The sequence below is a fragment of the Mus musculus genome, chromosome 7, assembly GCF_000001635.26.
Source record: "Mus musculus strain C57BL/6J chromosome 7, GRCm38.p6 C57BL/6J".
Classification (NCBI taxonomy): domain Eukaryota; kingdom Metazoa; phylum Chordata; class Mammalia; order Rodentia; family Muridae; genus Mus; species Mus musculus.
This window is the reverse complement of record NC_000073.6, coordinates 16,528,498-16,553,365: the sequence shown is the minus strand read 5'-3', so window position 1 is coordinate 16,553,365 and position 24,868 is coordinate 16,528,498. Positions and strand designations below refer to the sequence as shown.

At 43.3% G+C, this 24,868-nt stretch overlaps 1 protein-coding gene across 3 annotated transcripts in view; it reads left to right on the top strand.

Annotated features, from left to right (window-relative positions):
• Arhgap35 (Rho GTPase activating protein 35) overlaps nucleotides 1–24,868 on the top strand; it is a 120,521-nt gene that overhangs the window by 61,628 nt on the left and 34,025 nt on the right. For all 3 annotated transcript variants that reach the window (NM_172739.4, XM_006539809.4, XM_011250512.3), the window contains one exon: nucleotides 4,159–4,303. In NM_172739.4, the coding sequence (NP_766327.3) occupies nucleotides 4,159–4,303 (145 nt within the window). The remainder of the gene's footprint in view (nucleotides 1–4,158; nucleotides 4,304–24,868) is intronic.

Genomic DNA, 24,868 nt, shown 5'->3' with positions numbered 1-24,868 from the left:
CCTGCTTTACATAGCTGGCTAGGGCTACATAGTGAGACCCTGTCACAGAAACCAAACTAAGAAAAAGAAAGTAAGTAAACAAGGCAGGATGAGCATTCCCCTGTGGTCTCTACTTCAGTTCTTATAGCTAGGTTTTTGCCTTGAGTTCCTGTCCTGATTTCCTTGAATGATGGACTACAATACGGATGTTGTAAATGAAGTAAAAACTCTTTCCTCCCCAGGTTGCCTGTGGTCTTAACCACAGCAATAAAAAGCAAGCTAACACATACACACAAATAAAGTCGTTGAGTATATTACCTTTAGAAGCCTTTTGGCATCTATATAGTCGGTGTGCTTTTATTCCTTCTCCAGCATCCATTTACTCATTCTACCTATCCTAAGAATTTCCCCCAGGAAGTTTACTTAAACCATAGTGCTATAAGCACAAGTTCTGCAGTCACACCTACCCATCTAGATGGGATTTCCTTGCACTCATCTCCAGGGACATACCTCCCTCTTTTCCTCCCTCTCTCCCTTTCTTCTTTCCCCTTCTTCCTTTTGTTCCTCTCCTCCATTATTTTCTGTGTAGGCCTAGGCATATCTTATGCCTGTAGAGGCCAGAGGATAACTTTCAGGTACAAGTTTTTTTCCTTTCACCATGTGGGTCCTGGGTATAGAAAAGGACCTCAGCATTAGTAGCAGGTGCCTTTATCTGCTGAGCCAGTTCAGTGGCCCCAAGGTTCTTATTATGTGTGTGTTGTTGTTGTTGTTGTTGTATGGGTTTTGTTTTGTGTGGTAGTGTGGTGAGGTGTTACTCTGGGAGCATGGATAGCACTAGCATGCTATACTAGAATCCACTAGAAGGGACCGGGGTGCCTCAATAGTGAAGTGCTTGCCCTAGGTTCACTCTCTGGTACCACCAGAGAGGGGTGGAGGGAAGAAAAAGAAACTTGGGATCTAGTGCCTACAGATTACTTGGGTGAAACAAATCTCTCTAGTTAGTAAATTGGTAGCATACACCTGAGCATCATTCTGAAGAGTATGTTGTTTCAATTTGACTAGATGCTACAGTTAGGGCTAGAAGGCATCCTGGTGATGACTGGGAGAATCGGGCCCATCTCCTGCCTTTTGGTTCCACTCTTTGCCTTAGCAACACTTTATTTGGAAGCTTCCGGCGTGGTGGTGCACGCCTTTAATCCCAGCACTCGGGAGGCAGAGGCAGGCGGATTTCTGAGTTCGAGGCCAGCCTGGTCTACAGAGTGAGTTCCAGGACAGCCAGGGCTACACAAAGAAACCCTGTCTCAACCCCCCACCCCACCCCCCCAAAAAAAGGAAACTTCAGTTTTACCGAGGAATAATTTATCTTCATTTTAACAGAGAAATTTGTCAGGATTGATGGAAGTTTTGTTTTAATACAGATGGCCAGTCACTGGCTATTCACATTCCAGAACTGACCTTTTAAATGGCAGGGACATTTACAGAGAGAACATTGCTTGCTTCAAGGCTGCAACAGTGTGCATCAACTGAAAGGTCCCACCCATAACACCCTATGATCAGGGTGCTCTCAGGGAGGTAGGTAGAGATGATATGGTACCCAACCCAAGCCACATTAGGCAGATTGAAAACCTTGAAATCTGTTTTTCTTTTGTGAGATAGAGTCTTTAACCCACTCTGGCTTCATACTTGCTATCTAGTCAGGGATGACCTTGAACTTCTGATCCTCTTCCTTCACGTGCTGTCATTAAAGGAAGGCATGTTCCCCACATCAGACTCTATTTTATTTTATTTTTTTAATTCTTTGATAGTTTCTTTTCTTGTCTTTCTGGGGTTTTTTTTGGGGGGTGGGGGGCTCATGGTTTGATTAGGCAAGTTCTCTCTAGCCCTGGCTCTCCTGTACTCTGTATGTAGACTAGGCTAGCCTCAAAATTCACAGAGAACTACCAGCTTTTGCCTTCCAAGTGCTGAGATTAAAGGTGTGGGCCACCACTCCAGGCTCTTTGACATTTTTACACACACACACACACACAAACACACACACTATCTTAATTATATCTACCTTTTTCCAACCCCGTTCCCTATACAACCCACTTAGCCTTTGTGTCTTGTCTTTTTTTTTTTTTTTTTTAAAGTAATACACTGAGTACAATTGGCGTTACCTACATGCACATCAAGGGCAGCATACCAGTGCCCACATCCCAGAAGTAAAATGACTCCCTTTCTCTGAGTAACCATTAGTTGTCAATAGCTCCTCAGCTAGATAGAGCCTATGAACCCTTCCTCCATTCGTGCTGGAATTTTCACCAGGTTTACTGTACCAGGACTCCCTCCTGTGGAGCAAGCCCCAGGTCCAATCAGCAAGCAGTCGGTGAGTTCTGTAACAGTCATGCCACAGTTGTGCTTGCTGGTACATAGTACCTGGCAGCAAAGCTTAAATATCACATGCCTACCCTATACCCCAGACAAGGTTTCTCTGTGCAGCCCTGGCTGTCCTGGAACTCACTCTGTAGACCAGGCTGGCCTCGAACTCAGAAATCCACCTGCCTCTGCCTCTCAAGTGCTGGGATTAAAAGTGTGTGACCTGCAAAGCTTAAATTCTTTATGTTGAGCTTTATACAAGTATAGATTACAGGTGAGCATCATACATTGCTGGGCAGTCTAGATTTGTCCATAAAGAAAGATCTTAAGTCACCAGTTTGTTTTTCCCTAAAGTCAGTGCTTGCTTACCTGAAGAGCTGTGTCTTGTGTTTAGCAGGGCCAGACCACCTGGGATACATGGATCTTCACATTGAATTATTTAGCAGGCTGATGGTTGGGCTCTCTTTACCTTTTGATTGTTTTCTGGGGTATTACCAGTTGGCAGCCCAGTATACTTTTTCATTTGCCTCTACCCTCTCTAATCCCAATTCACACCCTCAATTCCCCCCACTCCCCCAGTTTGCACCAGAAGTTCTTAAAGAATCTCAGACTAAACAGGACGTAGCTTATTCCCTTTAAAGGAATATTAAAATGAATGAAAATAGGCAGAAGAAAAGGGAAAGGCTGACCTATGACCTGGTAGTTGGACGTCTTCTTCTGAGGGTTATGGAAAGGTCCTGAAATATGTTTATAGCCCTTACACATTGTTGAAGGGAGCTAGCTGTCTGCCCTGCTGCATTGGGCTGAGCCACTTGGAAATGAAACTTGGATGCCAGAGACTTACCTGGCCCTATCCTGTTGCCTTCTTCTTTTAGTAGATACTTTAACAAAGGTAGACATTCTAAGCCTGTTTCCTTGGCTTTGGAGAGTTCACATTGGTATAAAATGGTTTTTGTTTTTTGGGTTTTTCTCATGTGAGATTCAAAATAACTAAATTTAAGGGGGAGAAAGGCAAAGTTTGAATGACTTTTTTTTTGAGGCATCAGTTTTAGGGTTAAACGGTTTGGGTTTTAGTGATTGGGCATTTTAACTAGTTGAGTCATTTAGAACTGTGTGACTTCTTTTTCTTGGAAAGGTGAATGGTTGTGAGGTTTTAAAGTAAGTATGGAACTTGTTTGGTTATAGTAAAATCTCAGTGATTGTCACTGCACTTGCTGGTTGGTTGGAGACATGGTCTCACAATGATGTAGCCCACACTGGCCTAGAACTCTTGATATTCCTGCCTCAGCCTCCTAGGGCCTGAGATACAGGCATGGGCCTAGATCATGTCATTGTATTGTTTTGTTATTACCATTTCCTAGTGTGGAGAACACTAGGAATTAACTCCAGGCTGACTTTATTTCTTTTCTAGAAAGAGGAAATTACTAGTTTTTGTATTCGTGTTTGATTTTTCCAAGGCATCAGCCATATCTGAGTATACACCATCTATCATCCATGTAGATTGTTTGGAAACTTCCTGTTTACTCCAACATGTCCCCAGTGGAGGATATGGATACCACTATGATGTTACTTACTAAGTAAACTTGGCCTGGCTCTTATAAACATCTTTGTTTTAATAATATACTCTCTCACTAAAGGTGTGACTATGTGACAACCTTCTAGTATCTTGTATGATATTTGGAGGCCAGAAAATACTGTTAGGGAGATGAGTGAATTTGGATCTGTTTGTCTTGCTTGAAATCTTTTGAACAAAGATCCTCACTTTTTGTGCTTCCATTGTTTTTTTTTTTTTTTTTTTTTTCTTTTCTTTTCTTTCCTGGACAGAAACCAAAGCCCAAACCCCGGCCATCCATCACAAAGGCAACCTGGGAGAGTAACTATTTTGGGGTGCCCTTAACAACAGTGGTGACTCCAGAGAAACCGATACCCATTTTCATTGAAAGATGCATTGAGTACATCGAAGCCACAGGTAAGTGCCCCCAAAGCAGATAGTACCTCCCACTCCCTGCAAGGAGCTTCCTAACAGAAAGACTTGGGTGATCTGACAGCTGGGGCTTCAGTCAGGATGCTAACATGTGGCATTGACTAGACTTAAAAGTATGTGGCAGCAGTTCTGTCCTCAGACCAGAGATGGCTTTAACATGTGGCTAGTTGTTTGGTAGTTGTTTAGTTGTTTGTGTTCTCTTGTAAGTCTATAAACTGCTTGAGGAAGGAGAAAAAGCTTTATATGGGACACATATTACATCTAATAGTGGGAACAAGTATTTGAGACTGTTAGCATTTCTGGCACTCTGGTCAGGCGTCTGAGATTCATATATAGTTAGGGTCTCTGCTCTGCAGAGGTAAGAAAACAGTCACATTGCTTGAATATCTTGTGATCATATAGCTCCGTTTGGTTTTGTTTGGTTTTGGTTTTGGTTTTTTTGAGACAGGGTTTCTCTGTAGCCCTGGCTGCCCTGGAATTCATTTTGTAGACCAGGCTGGTCTCGAACTTAGAGAGAGATCCACCTGCCTTAGAAATCTGCCTGCCTCTGCCTCCCAAGTGCTGGGATTAAAGGCATGCGCCACCACCGCCCAGCATACCTCGGTTTTTACACACAAATGAATGTGAGATACAACAAAGGGAAGTGCCTCAAGGTTTTCTGTTTTTGAGATGACAATATTTTACTTGTGTGGATGCTCTATTTTATTGACTTAGGGTTCCTACGTAGCTCTTTGCCTTCCAGTTTCACACTACAGTTTCTCTCTATTTTCTCCTAGCTGATTTCAAGGATCTTTGAGGAGGTCCTGAAGCAGGTGCCTATCACTGTGGATTTCCAAGCATTATTAAACTTAAAATTATAGGCTTGGGAGCCAGTGCATACCTTTAATTTGAGCACTAAAGGGGGCAAAGACATGCAGATCTCTGTGAGTTTGAGGCTAATCTGCCCTACATGGCAAGTTCCAGGTCAGCCAGGGAAACAGTAAGACACTGACTCAAACCACTTATCCCATCCCACCCCCCACCCCCTACCCCCCATAGGAAAAAGTAAAACAAAACTATAGACTTGGGAGGTTGGAGAGAATATTCAGCATTTAAGAGCACTGTATGTTCTTGCAGAAGTCTGGGGTTTGAGTCTCACCACCCACAAAGCAGAATCTTTAAGGTGGAAAATACAGATACTTGGGCTAGGTGTGTAGCTCAGTGCTAGAGCACTTACCTGGCATGTGCAAGGACCTGAGTGTGATTCTTCACACTTCCTGAGCACACACAGAGACAGGAATCTGTGTCCTCTTAACCCTTTCACCCTTCAGCCACTGCCAAGCTAAGCTGCTACTCTCTGAACTTTGCCAGATTGCATCTCTGTCCCCCCAAACACTGACTCGTCTGAACATATTCCAATCTCTTAAATTAAATTACATCATCTCTTGTTTCTGCCCTCTCTCTCTCTCTCTCTCTCTCTCTCTCTCTCTCTCTCTCTCTCTCTCAGTTTATCCTGCTTGTGTGATCTTGCTGCAGAAAAGCCTCTCCATTCTTCCTCATTTCACTGTTAACCCCTCCTGCCCATATGCAAGCCTGTTAGGTTTTATGTTTAAATAAGACATTGTTTTATGTGCATGTTCCTCAGCCCCTAAACTTTCTGAAAGCATACCTATTTTTAAAACAGCTATTTACTTTACTTTAACAATAAGTACACATTTTGTACAACTTGTTTGAAATACAGAATGCTTAACTGCATTGTATCTTACTGCAGTGTTGCATAAAATCAGTAATAAGTGATTCACCATACCTCTGTTGCTGATCATGAAACATCATCTCCCTGTGTGCTTAAGAAGCAGGGCCCTGTTTCACACCTTAAGTCTTGGCAGTTGGGAAACAGAAACAAGCAGATCTCTGAGTTCCAGACCAAACTGAGCTGTACAGTGAGACCCTGTGTCAGAAGAAGAGTCAGAATAGCTAAAGAGGTCTTCTGGAGTCCTGACGAATCTTTAAACTCATAACCCTGCTTGGGTCAGAATCTCTGCTCTGTCATCTGTTCATCGGTAGATCAATAACCACTGATAACTGGCCTGCCTCATGGAAGGGCCACAGGGCTCAAAGAGACCCACATGAGTGGCAAAGATCATGGTGCCTGGCCATAGACATGCTCCAAGAGTCCTGAATGTTAACTACAGGCCACTGTGGCTTTGTGTTGGTGTGCCTTACCTCTGGCTCCAGAGCACTGGTATCATCTCTGCTCCTGTACCGCTTCCCCCATCCTTCACCTCAAAAAAAAAGGGTCCTGAATCCTCATCTGTAAATCAGGCTGAGCTCCTTGGTCTACTTTCTCCTTGCAAGGATCATAGGTATGTATTTGTCACTATACCCATGGCTTTCTTTTCCCCCTCTTTCTCTTGGTTGGTAATTTGAATGTAGTAAAAGCTAATGAAAACTTGAAAGGTTCTTCATACTACATTGGCATTGACAACGATGAATATAAGAATATTCACTAGGGGCATGCCAATCCGTTCAATACATAAAAGCCTTTGATGGCAAACCTGTAACTCATGGTGTAAGGTAAGAACCACTTCCTGAAAGTCCTTGACCTCCACACATATCCCACAGTATATATGGGTATGTGCAGACACACTGATATTAACAATTATTTTGGGAAGAAAGCAGTATTTGCCAAGGGCTAGGGCATATCTCAGTGCTCAGGCACCTGCTTAACAGAAACCCCAGGTTCCGCCTCTAGCACCTGAAAGATAGTACTAATAGTGTCATTTCAAGCATAGTCCATGTTTAGTCCATCCATGTTTGAATTAATTTGCTCAGCTAACTTTAAACTATCAGTTACTGTTGTGTTTTTTGTTCCAAGATGCAAACAGTTATATACTACATTTGTCTACTAGAACTGTTGTCCCCTCTGGACTTAACCCCATCCCATAACACCACCCCTACTGCTACCATGACCTTTTCTGAAGTGTCTAGAGAGCTTCTTTACAGAATAGCCCATTGGAGTGCTGTCTAGAGACATCTCAATCACCCTCAGCCCACTTCAGCACTACCCACAACCTCTCAGCATGGTTCTAGGTAAGTCCCCAGTGTGCAGTGGACACAGGACCACTGCTTCCTCCTCAGGCAGGTATGTCTGTGATATGAATTCTGAGAGCTCTGTAAGCTCGTGTTGAGTAATTTTATGAACTGTTTTCTCAGTGGGTGCTCTCACTGGCCTGTCATCTTTCTTGCTCTTTAGGAATAGCCCTGTGACTGCACATTTTCACATGGGTGTCCAGCCAAGCCCTCCCAGACCAACAGAACCATCAAACCTTGTCAGAGTACACCAACCTCAAAAGAATTTGTACCCCAGTTTCTGCATCTGTTCCCTTAATCTTGGCACATTGACACATGGCTCTGGCAGATAAAATAATGCACTGGACCTTGCATTTCAGAAGTGGGCTTGAGAGCTCAGTCAGACCCCAGCCTTGGGGCCCATGATGCTCCCACCCATCCAGTTCTCGGCCTTATCAGCATAACTAGCCGGGCATAGACAGCAGTGGAACTTGGGGTGAGAGAAGGGCTTAATATTCTGTAAATCGGGCAACTTAAGCTATCCTAGCACCTTTAAAATTTGTGGGATTTGGGGCATTTATTGTTGTTGTGTTTGTTTGTTTGTTTTTGAAGCAGTCATGGAGCCCAGGCTAACCTTGAACTTGATACTTCAGTTAGGATGAACGTATAAATTCTCCATACTTACGCCTTCTTTTCTCATGGCTTTCTCATGTGAAAACTGCCATTCCTGATATTTTGTTTATAACTGGGCTTCAGTTGAAGCTCTTCCTGAGGACATTTCCTACCTTAGGTGAATGTTGGAATATCATGGGTGTAGATTAATTCTTGTTCTTAACTTTTTTCATGACCAGTTCCTTTACCTTTGTTAAATGTTGCCCGAATCTGCACTGTGCTGAAGCAGGCGGTGGCCAGTGGTTAGAAGAGCTCCCGGATTGATTTGCAGATGCTGTGGCAGCTGTGGGTCAGCCTCTGTGCTAATAGGGTGTTAGATTTTCATCCTCTCAGCTCCAGTTACACGGAAAGGCTGGAAGAGAGCATGTTACCACAGCTGCTCTGGGACCTCCGTGAGAGTCACTGTGCGCTAGAGAGGCCGGGGGCTGGCTCTCTGTCAGATGTTCTCCCTGGCCCCTGGTTTTCGTTTATGTGGAAAATTGCTTGAGGCTGTAGAGTCACTGCTCCCTTGTGGGGCAGTGTGACTCCTAAGTAACAGAGAATACTGGTCAAGTTAATTGAGTTCCTGCTTCATGGTAGGGAGTAGAAGTACTCAATTCTGCATAGTGTATTTGTCTGGAATATGGTGAAGGGTCACTTTTAGAACTTTGCTGTTCTAAGAATACCTGTTTAGAAGTATGGTTTGATTTGGAATTGCCCCGGTAATTAAATAAATTTCAAAGCCTAGGTCTCTAGCCAGATTTGAATCAAGGTTTTCCTGTGGTTTGGGAAATGACCATGCTGTAATATCACAGGAATCTATGAGGGAACTTTCAAGGGCCCCTCACTCAAGCAAGCATGGCAGGCAACCACAGTGTGGAGTAATGAAGTCGTTTCATGGGCAGAATGTACCTGTTTGATGTCTTAAATCATAGTATTCATACCGCTCTGTATGCCTAACTGGTAGGCCTCAAATCTGATGTTACATTTTAAAAAAACTTTTTGTTTTTCATTATGTATATGTCTGTTTTGCTTGCATGTATGTCTGCACTACGTGTGTGGACAGGGCCTGTGGAGGCCAGAAGAAGGTGTCTGAACCTTGGAATTGTACAGTTTCGAACCACCATGTGGGTGCTGGGAATTGAACCTGGGTCAGTGCCAAAAACGACTTACTGTCATACCCATCAGCTCACTTCATATCTGTACATGTTTGAGGATGTTGTGAGCTATCATTGTTTTAGGATGTGTGTGTGTGTGTGTGTGTGTGTGTGTGTGTGTGTGTTTGTTTTTCATAATAGCTTGTTTGGTTGTTTGAAAAAACCAGACATAGTAGAAATCAAGCCCTTGGGACAGAGCAGGGACATCCTAACCTCCTACTCCTTCTGGGAGAACCTTGGTGTCATTGCAGTACAGGGTTAGTGTTACTGGCAAGAAGATGGCAGTGTCTGTGTTCCCATCCACTAATCTCAGAAGCAATAAGCCTTGAGAAAGCCTTCTATCCCTTAGGGGCTGCTCCTAGTTGGGTGTAGTGTTGTAACTAAAGTCCATTCATTTGTAAAAGTTCTTTGTGGGCTTGGTGTGGTGGTGACACTTAAGCACTCTAGGAGACTGAGGCAGATAAGCTCTGAGTTTAAAAGGCTAGCCTGGTCTACATAGTGAGTTCCAGGCCAGCCAAGGCTACATAGTGAAAGCCTGTCTCCAAAAACAAAGATGTTTTTTATTTGGTTGGTTGTTTGGTTGGTTTTTTTTTTTTTGGTGGGGGGGGGAGTCCTAGAATAAAGTCATACCACCTTACCTTGGTTATGATGTAGTGTGTGGTCAATTAATGGTTCTGTGAAGCAAGTGGTGCGGACCATCTACCTTTCCGGGACACTGGACTTGCCTAAGTGGAAAAGTCCCACATATAGGACTGCATGCTTGTAGGGAGGCAGAAACTTCCTGAGAACTCATGAGTAGATCTAAAAATCATCTGCTTGTAGGGGTAGCAGATTTCATCCAGCCAGTATTCAGTAAATGTTTTCATTAATTAAGCACCTCCTGTATGCTAAACACTGTGTTGAACTTGAGTTGCCCTCATGATGTCCAGGATGGAAGAGAGATGTTAGCTCGGGGTTTTCCACCCACACCCAGTTCCCTAAATAACTACTCTAAGACTTAATTATTTATGAATAAATGCCTAGGCCATAAGGTTTGGCTTGTTCCCTGACTAGCTCATAACTTACGTAACTATTCTGTGTATTCTATTCTGTGTGTACCACATGTCTGGTTACCTTTCCTCAGTTTCATATGTCTATCTCCTCAGAGTCCAGGTGGCAGGAAAAAAATCCTCCTTTTACCTGACTCTTTCTCAGCAGGAAGTTCCGCCTTCTAATCCTGCCTCAGCTTATTGACTATTAGGTTTTTATTGACAGGTGATTCTTCTATACAATACCCAGGAGATTATCCCTACAGAGATAGATATAATCCTACATCCATAATTAATCAACATAGAACGGGATTGGGTTTTTAAATAATAGAGAATAAAGTGACTAGCAAGATCAAGTGTTTGTGAAGAGGTAGAGCAGTTAGCATCCTCAAAGAAACCACAGAGGGTGTAGGGAAGAGGGGTGGCTTTGCAGAGCTCTTTGACACATTTGAAAAAGTTAAATATACACTTGCCATCCACTTCTAGGTATTTATTTGCCTGAGAGAAATAAAAACATGTTCACCCAGACTTACACCACAGTTTATAGTACCTTTGTTCAGGAGATTCCCCAAGTTGGAAAGAACCCAGAAGTCCCTCAACAGGTAAAAGAACAAACTATGGTGTATCCACCCCATCGAGTACAACTTGGAACCTAAAGGTTCTAGCTTTGTCACACCCACTAACATGACAGACCGCAGCTGCCATTCTGCCAAGAGTGACAGAGGCTAGTCACAAAACCACAGAAATAACTCTGCAGAACTCTGGGAGTAAGGCCACTCTCTGGTGGCAGGCAGGTCAGTGCAGCTTAGGAGCTGGCCCAGGAATGGTTTTCTACAAGGGAGCCTAAGAAAACTTGTCTTGATTGTGGTAATTTTGCTTATGTACACATTTCATAATTGGTACTTTAAATGGATGCCTCAGTAAATCACGCCTTAGTGAAGCTGATCTTAAGGACTCCAGACTTGCTGCCTGAATGGTTCAGAAAACTTTTTGTTTTACAGTCTTATAGCGTGAGCCGGCTATGAAAGTTCATGCCTCTAGTTCCATTACTTGCGAAGATTAAGCAAGATGTGCTGTTTCAACAATAAATTATTGTATAAGTATATGTGGGTAGGTATGCATAACTGTTCACGGTAGCACATTTCTTTAATCCTAGCACTCTGGAGGAAGAGATAGCTGGATCTATGTTTGAGGCCAGATGGGGCAACACAGAAAGAGAAAAAAAAAAAAAATCACCAAACACATTAGTAATGGAAGTACCTTATGCTGGAGAGGGCCAAGCGTACTATGCTAACAGTGATTGAACATACCCTGCCCACTAGCAGTGAGTGCACCCTAACCTTATGAACTTCCTCGGCAAGTATTTCACCTGAATCTTTATCAGGAGACAATGACTGGATAAATCAGATGTGTTATATTTACAAGACAACTGGCCTAGACTCAGAAGAAGAGTCATCGTGAAGAAGCATTTGGGAACCTAGTATGATGCCTCTATCAGTGAAGCCCTTCCCCTGTGTAGGCCAGTGTTAAGTCCACTGGCTAGGGCCAGATTTGCCTGTGTACCCAGGATGTCATTCAGCAGATTCTGAGAACCCAAATCTTGTCTATATTTTAGGAGAAGGCCTGGCATGGCATGCATAATGTTAGCCATTGTTTCAGTGGCTAACGATTGACATGCTTGGGGTCGATATGAGAATAGAGATCCCAGAGCAGCAGGCTGAAAAACACTGGACTATGCCATCAGTAGATTTCTTAAAGCTTGTCCCTGAAGTTGACTGTACATTAACAGAAGTGCACCATTCATGTCCACAATACAGATTTTTTTTTTTTTTTTTTTTTTTAGATTTATTTATTTATTATATGTAAGTACACTGTAGCTGTCTTCAGACACTCCAGAAGAGGGCTTCAGATCTCATTATGGATGGTTGTGAGCCACCATGTGGTTGCTGGGATTTGAACTCCTGACCTTCGGAAGAGCAGTCGGGTGCTCTTACCCACTGAGCCATCTCACCAGCCCTCCACAATACAGATATGCATGATGGAGCAGAAAGTGAGCAATCTCCTAGCTGTGCCCTAGTGGTTCTTTCCCTCAGGAAGGAAGGATAAGCATGTCCTGGCTTCTGAAGAGGTAGAATAGCTTTAACAGTGAAATGGTAGGAGATACTCCTTTAGTACCTGGCTTCCCTCATTCAGCATTGTATCTCTGGGGTGGTTCTGAACAGTCAGTCCTGCAGTAAGCATATGCCTATAAGGAAGGTGTCTTAGTTAGGGTTTTACTGCTGTGAAAAGACACCATGACCAAGCCAAGTCTTATAAAAAACATTTAATTGGGGCTGGCTTACAGATTCAGAGGTTCAGTCCATTATCATCAAGGCAGGAGCATGGCAGTATCCAGGCAGGCATGGTGCAAGCAGAGCTGAGAGTTCTACATCTTCATCCAAAGGCTGCTAGTGGAAGACTGACTTCCAGGCACCTAGGGTGAGAGTATTAAGCCTACACCCACAGTGACACACCTACTGCAACCAGGTCACACCTATTCCAACAAGACCAAACAACCTCCAAATGGTGCCACTCTCTGGTCCGAGAATATACAAACCATGACATTCCACTCCCTGGCCACCGTAGACTTGTTCAAACACATGAGTCTATGGGGGGGCCATACTTAAACATAGCATAATGCAAAATGCATTTAGTCTAACTTTCAAAGTCCTCATAGTCTATAGTAGTCTCAACAATGTTAAAAGTCCAAAGTTCAAGATCTCTTCTGAGATTCATCCAATCACTTAACTGTAATCCCCAAAGAAAGACAGGAAATGAGCTGGGCAAACTCCAAACTCTGCATCTCCATGGCTGATGTCAAAGCAGTCTTCAGATCTCCACTCCTTTTTCATCTTTGTTGACTGCAACAAACTGCTTTCTCCTAGTTCCACTCCCTGTTAGCAGCTTTCCTCAGCATGTATCCCATGGCTCTGGCATCTTTAACATCTTTGAGTCTCCACAGCAATTTCAGTGTTAACAGCTTCTTGTTTCAGTGTCTGGGATTCCACTTGATCTTTTGGGCTCCTCCTAAGGGCTGGCATCACTTCTCCAGCTCTGCCCTCTGTAGTACTCTAAGCTCAGATTGATCCACTCCACTAAGGCTTTTGTTCTTGGTGATCATCCCATGGTATTGACATCTCTAATACACTGGGGTGTTCCACTCCAACTAGGCTTCACCAATACCCTCTCATAGGCTCTCTTCATGGTGCCAAGCCTCAAATCCTTTGCATGACCCCTTCAGTCCTGGGCCATCAGCTTCAACTGAGGCTGCACCTTTACCAATGGCCTTCCATGGCCTCTCACAGTGCCAAGCCTCAGCTGCTCTTCATAACCCCTTCATGCTTTCAAAACAAGTACCACCTTAGTGACTCTTTCCCATTACCAGGTACAGCTACAGTAGGAGGTACAACCTTGGCTATCTCTGGAACACAGCATCTATGTGCTCACAGAAAACACTTCCCAGAAGATTTTACCTCAGTGACACTGTTCTCTTTTTAATCACCGCTAATTTCTTAGCTCCAGCTAACCAGTATCAATTGTCCAAGCAATCCCTTCTATTATTCACTCTAAAGCCAGAACCACATGGCTGAAACTGCGGAGTTCTGCTGCTTGCAGGAGCTAGAACATGGCCCCCTTGTTCTATTACATTATCACCAGCTTTCTGTTCTCCAACTCCTTCACTGCCTAAGCTTGACTGTTCTGGATCTTGCTCTGTAGATTGACCTTGAATGCAGAGATCAGCCCACCTCCTGAGATTAAAGGTGTGTGCCACCGTGCCTGGATCCAATGGGGGTAGGGTCTTGCCCCAAGGTTCCACTCCCTTAATCTGTTATCTCCTAGAACACAGGATTTTGCTCCATTTCACTTCCTGGTACCCCTTTAATACTCGAACCATATATTTTATATTTTTCCTTTCTAAGCTTGCTATGCTTGTTCAAACTTCTCTTCATAAGACTTAACCAGAGAACAAAGTCTCTGTTGGGCTTTTTTGAAACTGCCTTTGTCAATGCAATTAATCTGAGTCTCTTCACCTTAGCCTCAGGCAGACTTTTCAGACAAGGGCAAAAAGTAGCCACATTCTTTACCAAAATACCACAAAAACAGTCTTTATGCCACATTCTGAAATTCTTCTCCTTTGAAATCTCTTGGGCCAGGTCAACACAGTTCAAATTATACCCAGCAACAAAGTCTTCCATATTCCTACTAGGATGACCCATTAAGCCCCATTTAAAACAGTCCACTGTGTTCCAAATCCAAAGTCCAAAAATCCACATTCTTTCAAATACCCCACTTCTGGTACCAACTTCTGTCTTAGTCAGGGTTTTACTGCTGTGAACAGACACCATGACCAAGCCAAGTCTTATAAAAAACAACATTTAATTGGAGCTGGCTTACAGGTTCAGAGGTCCAGTCCATTATCATCAAGGTAGGAGCATGGCATCATCCAGACAGGCATGGCACAGGCAGAGCTGAGAGTTCTACGTCTACATCCGAAGGCTGCTAGTGGAAGACTGACTTCCAGACAACTAGGATGAGAGTATTAGGCCCATACCCACAATGACACACCTATTCCAACCAGGCCATACCTCCAGATGGTGCCACTCCCTGGTCCAAGAATATACAAACCATGACAGAAGGCTTGAGTAATTAATTCAATTTAGTGTGCTGAACATGATGGCTTTGTGGTTTGGTATCTCTTAGGGTTAAGGATGAGGATGGATGGGGAACAGCACAGTGGCACACATTCCTGTAGTAGCTGAATGATTCTACCTACAGGAGGCACTTGGCTGCCTGTTCCCTGCTCTTCTCTTCACTGTGGCTCTCTGGTTTCCAGTTCAGACTGGTTTACACCATCTTGATGACCCCAGAGTCCGGCTTGCCCAACCATTGCTCACTGCCTAAATGTTGCATATGTGTGGATCAGACAAGTGATGCTCTCCATGACACTTGACAGTGATGCACAGGTCTCACCCAGACTGCAAAACAGAAAGATCAGCTCTCAGTAGTATGGGAAGACAAATTAGATAGGAAGCAAGCTCTAGCTAATCCAATGGCTTACAGCCACACTTCTGTCATTCCCTGTGTACTTGTGTATGTGGTTCAGTGTTATGTTTCTATGCAGAGGCAACCCCCAGCTCCTCAGCACAAGTAAAAAGAACGACTCAGAGCTTCATTTGCCTTGTTAAACGTGTGTATTGCTTTTTTCATGGCAGATTTAGGTTTCACCGCTAATTGATGAGAACATCTTCAGGGAACAGCTCTTGCCATTAGATCAGAGACCTTTGGGAGATGGCCTCTTAGCAAACATTCTCAGGGCCAACTGAGCATCCCTGTGGGGGCAGGTCACAGAATGCCACTATCATTAACAGTGGATCTGCTGCAAAGACCTTTAGCCTAGCCCTGCTATACATTCAGCACGTTTTGGTTGTGTTTTCTTTCTCACTAGTGAATAATCTGTATAGAATGAGCCTCAAGCCAAGCCTTGGCTTTGCTGTTTACTAGCAAATATTTAACCTTCACTCCCTGCACCACCAAATGGGACTAATAAAAGCACTTTGAGTCAGTAGGATGATTCAGTGTGTTATAGACCTTGTAACAGTAGCTAGTGGCCATAACTAATAAGCCTTTTGCCATTGCCTCTGCTGCGGCTGTTGACACTGTCCAGGATACTGCACCCTTATCTGCCCTTACACAGAGGTACCAGCTCTCAGGGTCCAGACTGGCCTCTCCCCACAAAGAATAACTTCCCTGAAGGACATTCCTTTATGAATTACTAGAGGATGTAGCAGGGTGGGTCAGCATGGACTCTGGAACCCGAGTAATTGTTTTAAATTCCCAGTTTTACCATGATGTAGGCCGAACTGCTTCCTGTCTCCACAGCCAGTGACCTATCTACCTTTTTAGGACTGAATCTAAGAAATCCTGGGGGTGGGGGTGGGGGGTTAGGTGCTTACCTAACTCAGACAACCTCAGAATAGGGAGTGGGAAAATGTTGTGGCCATGCTGTGAAATTTCACTTTTAACTTCTTGTTACTCACTATTAAAGTTGAAGTCCCAGTATCCTGTTCATAGCACTTCCTGCTGTCCAGGTCTGCCATGCAACTTAGGATTTGCTTTCCCCCAGAGATCTCAGGTCTCAACTTTATCTCATTCTTGTGTGTTTATTTTTCTGCCTTCTCCAGAGAGTTAAAGTAGTTGGCCCAGCACATTGAAGGCTCTGAAAGTAGAAATTATGTTAAGGATGCTAGATATTCTCTGCTGCACAATACACAAGTCCTTGTCCCTATATAGCATATATAGTACAGTTGGACAAAAGGAGGGCAAAGCGTCATAATAAGGAAACTATGAAGGATATTAGTGATTAGTGCTCCAAAGAAAAGAAATGGAAGTGTCTCCCCTAGAGTATGAACTTTCTGAATTAAGCATATATATTTCGCTGTAGTAATGTTTGGAGAGATAGGCTTTTAGATGGATTGGTTTGTTGGGTTGTTGGTTTGTTGAGACAGGGTCTCACTATGTAGCAAGTGCTGGGATTTCAGACATGTGCTACCACATTAGGCTAAGTTGCTTTTGAGGAGGGTAAAAGTCGTAAGAACTGGAGCCATTCTGTGTCCTGGAGAAGAGCCTTCAGACAGAGCGATCATAAGTGGGATGCCCCGAGACTGGAGTATTGTAGACAGAGCCCTGGGTCCTCTGAGGATGAGCGGTGTTGGTCGAGGGCTTTGAGGAGGGATGGGATTTGGCTTCCTTCTAGAAAAGCAGCTCTGCCACTGTGTGGAGTACCTGAGCTCTCACGGGCTTTTGCTGTAGCTGCCTTCCTCCAAGTCTCACTCTGCTCTTTTCTCTGGAAGGAGAAAACGCACAGAAGCCCTGGTCCCCCTTTTTGCTCACCTACACCCCCCAGATCTGCAGTCCCAGCTGGAGTCCTGCAGTTTTACCTGAATGGGAGCTCTCACTGGGAAAACACAGCACAAATGGATCTTGTCTGACCTCTTTACACAGGCACTCTTCAGTGCCCCGTCTCCACATTACTGCTCATCACTGCCTCCTGTACGATGGACCATGGCCCTTCCCTTTTCACTCTAGCAGGCTACTAGTATAGCACATCTCTCTTTGTAGGTGGGTTGTATATCTGACTGTTGTCATTCACAAGGAGAGACATGAAAGAAATGCTTTCTTCTGAGGCCTTCTGCAGACCAGGAGGGACTCACCACAAACTGAGGTGTCACTTTGATCTTGAATTTTACAGCTTCATACGTGTTGAAACATAAATGTTGTATTGTTTCCCAGTGCTTCAAGTATTGTCTTAGGGCCAGGGTGTCAGTGAATGCAGAAGCAAAGGACTGACTGCTACTCAACACTTCAAGCCTTGCCCCAGCCCCAGACCCTAGCTCCTCCTAACCCTAACCCTAACCCTAACCCTAACTCAGTAAGAGACCTTTGTGCCTATGGGACTACAAAAAGAACTAGGTCAACAGAATGGGAATTGAGATGACAGAGTCAGGACAAGACAAGGGTGAAGATGTGAGGCGTATACTGGAGAACCACAGACAGAAAAGATAATGGTACTCTTTTGTATAGTGCCTGGCTCTCAACTGTCGAACTGGTTTGAAACAGAAGATGACTTGGGAATCGGATAATGGATCCCCACTTTTACAAAAAGAGATGGCGTAAGACCTTGTGATTTCACCCTGGTTTAGGTCCTTTTACTCTTGGCTGGAATCCTTCAGCTGTTTAGGTTCTGTGACCTCCTAATAGCTTAAGACAAAACAAAACAAAAGGCAGTTTATCTTTTCACATCAGCTGCAGTTTTGTTGAAATGAGACCTTTCTAGTGTATGCCTCAGAGCTCCTGATAAGTGAAACTACAATTGGTTTCTGTATTTGGTGATCTATTTTATGAGTTTCAAAAGCCACAACAGAGAACTCTTTCTTCTGGTGTTTATGGAACAGTTTATGGAGAGGTGCTCACTTTGGCTGGCTGCACTAGGAAGAGAGGAGCCTGTGTTCTCTTCTAACTAGAAGGTGCTGCAGGACCCTAATTCCACAAGTCTTCCGAGATGATTTTCAGCATGGGGCTAGCCTATCATGTTAGAATGAAAAGGTGTATGATGATAGAGTAAGAAAAAACAAAGTAGAGATGCCTGCCCTGGACTTGACAGAATAGAATTTCATTCATTGATTCTGACAGATAATGGTCTTGAGACAGACAGATAGATAGATAGATAGATAGATAGATAGATAGATAGATAGATAGATAGATAGATAGATAGATCTCCCAAGCTGGTTAAGAGCTTTTCAATCTTCCTTCCACAATATCTCTTCTAAGTGCTGAGATTACAGACTTGTGTCACTCTGTTCAGCCTAAACATAATTTTTCTATATATGCAGTGTACAGCATGCATATGCACTGCTATACCCATATGAAGGTCAGAGCCAGATTTCAAGTGTCTATGGGAGAAGTAGGGACTCTGATTCTATGGTTATGCTATGTACTCTAGGCTGGAAAGGCTGGGAGGTACCTTGGCTTTCTCCACATTCCATCGGTAACTGTGGACTTAAAGACACATGTTGCTGTACCTGGCTGTTTTACATGGGTTTCAGGGCATTGAGCTCAGGTCATCAGGCTTGCATAACAAGCACTTTTACCTGCTAAGCCATTTCCCCAGCCTGTGAACACAGTTCTGATTCCAAGCTGCCCCTCCATAGAGATGGGGAGTTAGTGGTGGGCTTAGGCATTAACATTTAGTTGGCCCTTTTGGGAAAACTTTAAAATAGGCATAGACCAGATAAGAAGAATGTGGTAATACCTGTTTAAGAATGATTGGAATATTTACTGTTTAAGGGCATATTTCTATCTCACATTTACATTTCCTTGGACTTCTTGATGGCAGTCATGTATCTCCTAATCTGACCAGTTACTGGCTCATACTTCCTGTGGGGGTCAGGGGGGCTGAATCTTTAGAGTGATCTTTGAAGAAAAGGACTAAAAGGTGTTTTGTTTTGTTTTGTTTTGTTTTGTTTTCTTAACAAAATTTAAATTACTGTATAATTGCTGTGAGATTTCTCTTACCTTTGTCCTGGGCACAAAGCACAAAACTATGCTAGGTAAGCTGCGATACCACAAATTTCCATCCCAAGTTCATGGGTTTGTTTGTTTTTTTTCCTGAAATACATGAAGAAAAAGCAAAAGCAAGCCATGCACACAGCTCTTAATTATCATATAACCAGAAAGGTGATAATGTGGAGCAGCCAGCTGGAGGCATCCATTCCACACATGGTCGTAGCTCTACACAAGTACCAAAACATACATGTAGAGGTCAAAGGACCTCTTGAAGAAGTTGGGTCCCAGGGATGGAATTGAGGTCATCGAGCTTGGCAAACCTTTTATCTGCTGAGCATCTCATTGACTCAAATTTATGCAAAGCACATTGTTTGAGGGTGGTTTTTATTTGGTTTGGTTTGGTTTGTTTCTAAGGCAAAATTTCACTAGGGAGCCAAGGCTAAGCTCAAACTTATGGACTTAAGGATCCTCCAACCAGGATCATAGGTGTTGGCACATACCTTTAATCTTAGTACTCAGGAGGCAGAAGCAAGCAGATCTCTGAATTGGAAGCCAGCCCAGTTGACAGAGTGAATTCCAGGACAGCCAGGGTTACACACATACACAGAAAACCTGTCTGGAAAAGCAAACAAAATAAGTCCTCCTACCTCATTTTCATAAGTAACTGGAACTCTAAGCACTTGTTATGCCAGTAGTAATGCTTTTGTGTGTGTGTGTGTGTGTGTGTGTGTGTGTGTGTGTGTGTGTGTGTGTGTGTGAGAGAGAGAGAGAGAGAGAGAGAGAGAGAGAGAGAGAGAGAGAGGGATTTTCGAGTTATTAAAGTAATGGTTTAGGATACATGATGTATTTCATTCTGGTAGGCTTTCTCTGTGACCTTAGAGTCTTGTGACCATTGTGGATGGTGGCAAGGTGATTATGACCAGTGTCAGAATACATCCAGTTTAACTCTGGATCTATCAATGATTCTTTTATTTCTGTGTAAGGATATAGTGAGTCTCTTTCAATGAGGACAGAGACTAGGACAGAGTTTTAGTCCCTAGGCATTTGAAAACAGAAATGGGAGCTAGATTCTAGATGGAGATTGTCTGTGTTTAGATGGCTGTGAAGGGGCTAGAGCCTACTGGTAGAGCATGTACTCAAGGCTCTGGGTTGTATCCCCATTATCATAAAGATAGAACCTTGAGGAGGTGAGGGCACTATTACTGATTCATCTTTCTTGATCTTTGCAACAGCCCTGGGAGGCTGACTTTTGACATGGACACAAACCTTTACAAAGATTGAATGTGAGGCTATGGATACAGCTCCATGACAGCTCCTATCCAGCATGCCTGAGCAGCAAAAATAAGCAAGGTTAGATAGAAGCTATTAGCAGGCTTCCTCTCCAGATGAAGAGATGGCTTCTCCCTTCTAGAAGATTTATTAAGTGGTCGTCACTTAAAGGTAACTTATGTGGTTTTGGCACATACCTTTTATCCCATCACTGGGGAGGCAGAGGCAGATGGATCTCTGAGTTCAAGGCCATACAGAGGTTAACAATGACCTATGCTTTTAAAACGGGGTGTAGGTATGTGTGTTTCTGAGTGAGCATGTGGATGAATGTGCAACATACTTGTGAAGGCCCCATGGCCTTAAATTGTAAGGATAGCAGTACACAGATTTTGTTATCCTTGTTAAACAAGGTTGTTCTTTTTTTGTTTTGTTTTGTTTTGTTTTGTTTTATTTTTGAGATAGAGTTTCTCTGTATAGCCCTGGCTGTTCTGGAACTCACTCTGTAGACTAGGCTGGCCTCGAACTCAGAAATCCGCCTGCCTCTGCCTCCCAAGTGCTGGGATTAAAGGCGTGTGCCACCACCACTCGGCGACATGATGCATTTGTATGACGCATTTTGTTTGCTTTGCAGTGTTTGAGACAATGTCTCATTAATATCTCAAGTTCTCCAGTGTTAGGACTGCAGGTCTCTTCCTCCAATCCTGTCTTGTATATAAGCCACTCCCTCCTTTCCTCTGCATATTCCTTCTTTGTGTGTATCGGGTTATTTAATCAGCTGGCTGCTGAAAGGTGTGTGTTCGTCTCATGTTATTACAGGTCACACTGCAAGCTTGCATCCTTTGTCTTTCAATGAGGTTTCCTTCCCACCTTCCCTTGCCTCCTAGGTAAGCCAAAAGCATCCTATTAAGCTACTTTTGTTGTTGTTGTTGTTGTTGTTGTTGTTGTTGTTGTTACATTTACTTAAGTATATGTGAGTGAACCTTCACATGGGAAAGTCAGAGGACATCTTGTAAGAATCCATTTTCTCCTTCCTTGTGGATTTTGAGTTATCAGGTTCAGTAGCAAGTTTCCTTACCAACTGAGTCATCTCACTTTTGTTTTGATACCTATATGTGTGTGTATATGTATGTATAAAGATTTAAAAAAAAAAAAACTTAGACCAAGGCAGTGGTTCTCAACCTGTAGGTCACAGCCCCTTTTGGAATTGACCAACCCTTTCACAGAGATCACATATTAAATACCCTCATATCAAATATTTACATTACAATCCATAACAGCAAAATTACAGTTAGAAAGTAGCAATGAAATGTTATGTTTGGAGTCACCACAGCATGAGGAACTGTATTAAAGGGTTGCAGTATTAGGAAGGTTGAGAACCATTAAGCTAAGTGAAAGAAGGAAATAATATGCTCTGTATTTTTTACTTACATTAACTTAGTTATATATGTGGATACATATGTATACCATAGTGTGTATGTGGAGGTCAGGAGACACCTTTCGGGGATCCAGTCTCTTCCACCATGTGGGACCCAGGGATCAAACTCAATTTACTAATTCATGTAGCAGGCACTTTTACCCACAGAGCAATCTCATCAGTCCTGATACTCTACTTATTAAGTGCCATTGTGTATCCTACCATATCACCATTAGGTGAGATTATTATATATTTAGTTTTTAGTTTGTTTTGTGAACCTGTGACTATGGCAGAGACTCCTAGATAACCCAGATAAACTGAGTGTGCACCAATGGTGTCAAGCTCCCACTGACCCTCTGTAGTATTCGCTCAATGGAGCAGACTCAGTTCAGCAGAACAAGCACTGGGGCTGTGTTAGAGAAGGAGTCTCTACCTGGTTGTGTTTGGTTCTGTTTCAAGCAGTGTGGCAGTCTCTTCAGAAGACAGAAATGAGCATGTGCCAACATGTACTGAGTACAAACCAGAGCCACAGAGACTTGGAGAAGACAACAACCTTAGCTAGGCATGAGGGCACACATCTGTGATCCCAGTACTCCAAGGGAACATTGTGACAAGTTCTGGGGCAGCTTCTCAAAATGCAAAGCATAAATCAAATATACTTCATCCTCCTTCATATGTACTTTTAGCTGTCATAATATTACCTCTAGATGGCCTTCCAGTACATCTTTTTAACAATTACTATAAAGAATGGTAAATCTCTATTTTTATTTTTTAATCTTTGTGTATGGGTGTTTTGCATACATGTATATATCTGTACACCATTTGTATTCCTGGTGCCCACGGTTGCCAGAGAGGGTATCAGGTCACCTGGAACTGGAATCACAGATCTTTGCAAGGTGCTGGGAATTGAATCTCTAAGTCCTCTAGAAGAACATCCAGCACACTTAACCATTCAGCCATCTCACCAGCCCCTTTGAATAATAAAACTTGGTTCTGTGTTGTTTTTCTTGTAGTATTGTGGGGTGTGTGTGTGTGTGTGTGTGTGTGTGTGTGTATTTTGAGACATGGTCTCCATAAAATCCCTGGCTGGCCTGGAACTCATTATGTTGATCAGGTTAGCCTAGAACTCATAGGGATCCACCTGCCTCCACCTCCTGAGTGCTCAAGTTAAAGGCATGCACAACCTTTGACATGAGTAGTAAATCTTTAATATTGAGTCATTTCTAGCCAGTGAGATCACTCAACCAATAAAGGCACTTGCTGCCAAGGCTGACTCCCATAGTTCCACCTTCAAGACCCACATGGTAGAAGGAGAGAGCCGACTCCTCAAAGTTTTCCTCCAAACACATATGTATTATGCCATGTACACACACATGTGCGTGTACACACAAATACAAACTTAATAAAGATTATGAAGTAACACAAGTATTTTCTAAGATTTGTCTTATCTCACTGCTGTTACTTTCTTTTTATATCAAAATCATAGCTCCTAAATTTTTATTTTAAAATGTGCTATAAAATTATTTTCAACTCAATTTCCATTCCCTTATCCCCCCCACTCCACCCTACCCCCCCCCCCAAACATTTTGTGTCTTCATGGTGTTTCATTCTTACAGTCTTAAAATAGCAACTAATAACCTGTTGTTCATTGGTTTCTGTTTGGTGCTGGGGGTTAAAAACTAAATAGGGTGACACATAACACCCTGAGGGACACCACCTAGGAGAATCTTAGGTCAAAAGTGTGCTTGCCTCTTCCTTTGAGGTGGATTCTCATGTAGCCCAGGCTGGCATTGAGCATGACACGCTCTAGAGAATGATCATCTGCTGCCATTTATATGGAGCCAAGGATTGGCCCTGGGGTCTCATGCATAGGTGAATTCAGTACCAGCTGAGTCATGTCTCCAGCCCTCCTATTACATCTTTCAGCAGTACTTTAATGTGTGATTTCCCTTTTTTCACAAAGCATCTATGCAGTCTGGGAATGGGTTTGTTTATGCAGTCTGGGAATTGGTTTGTTTAGTGTATTTTAAACATTTCATGAAGGTGTGTTCTTGTTTCTGTTTCTCAATAAGGCATTAGCTCTGCAGCCAGGTTGGCCTCAAACTCAGGATCCCCCAACTTGGCCTCCTAAGTGCTGAGATTACAGGCAGACTCTACCATCTCTCAGTGTGTTCTTGCTGTTTTTGTGCTATTTTCCTTGTCTCACATGTTTTTAGTTATCTTACTTTTCTTTGTAAGGGTAATAAGTTTAATAGTCCATCTGAAAATGCATCCTGTTGAGTTCAAACAAGGTGTTGCCAATGCAGAGAATATCATAAGGCCAGCCTTCAATGAAGAGGTGACTGTTGAGAGCATTAGAGAGGAGCTGGTGTTGAATGTTTACCCAGTGTCCAAGCACCTGCAGACCTTCCATGATAGGAATGTCAGGAAGGAAATAGGCATGTCTAGGTGGATGCTTGCCTAGAGGGAAGTTCCATTCTCTGACAGAAGGAGGGAACATCTTTCAAGAAAGAAGGGTAGACTGGTACAAAGCAGGAGATGTACTGCTGTTATCCTTTGAAGGTCAGCCTGCAGCACCTGGGGTTCCTCAGGGCTTTACAGACTCTTCCTTAGGTTCCTTGGAGTCTTAGAAAGGTCATACATCAGGATGCTGCGGCTTGTACTCTTATTAAAGGTCTATTAAAGATTTCCTTGGGAAAGAGATTGGTCTTTTTCCTCTCGCTTTCCCATCATTTCTATTGAGAAGATAGGTTTTGAAAAGGTGTTGTTGCCGGGCAGTTGTGGCGCACGCCTTTAATCCCAGCACTTGGGAGGCAGAGGCAGGCGGATTTCTGAGTTCGAGGCCAGCCTGGTCTACAGAGTGAGTTCCAGGACAGCCAGG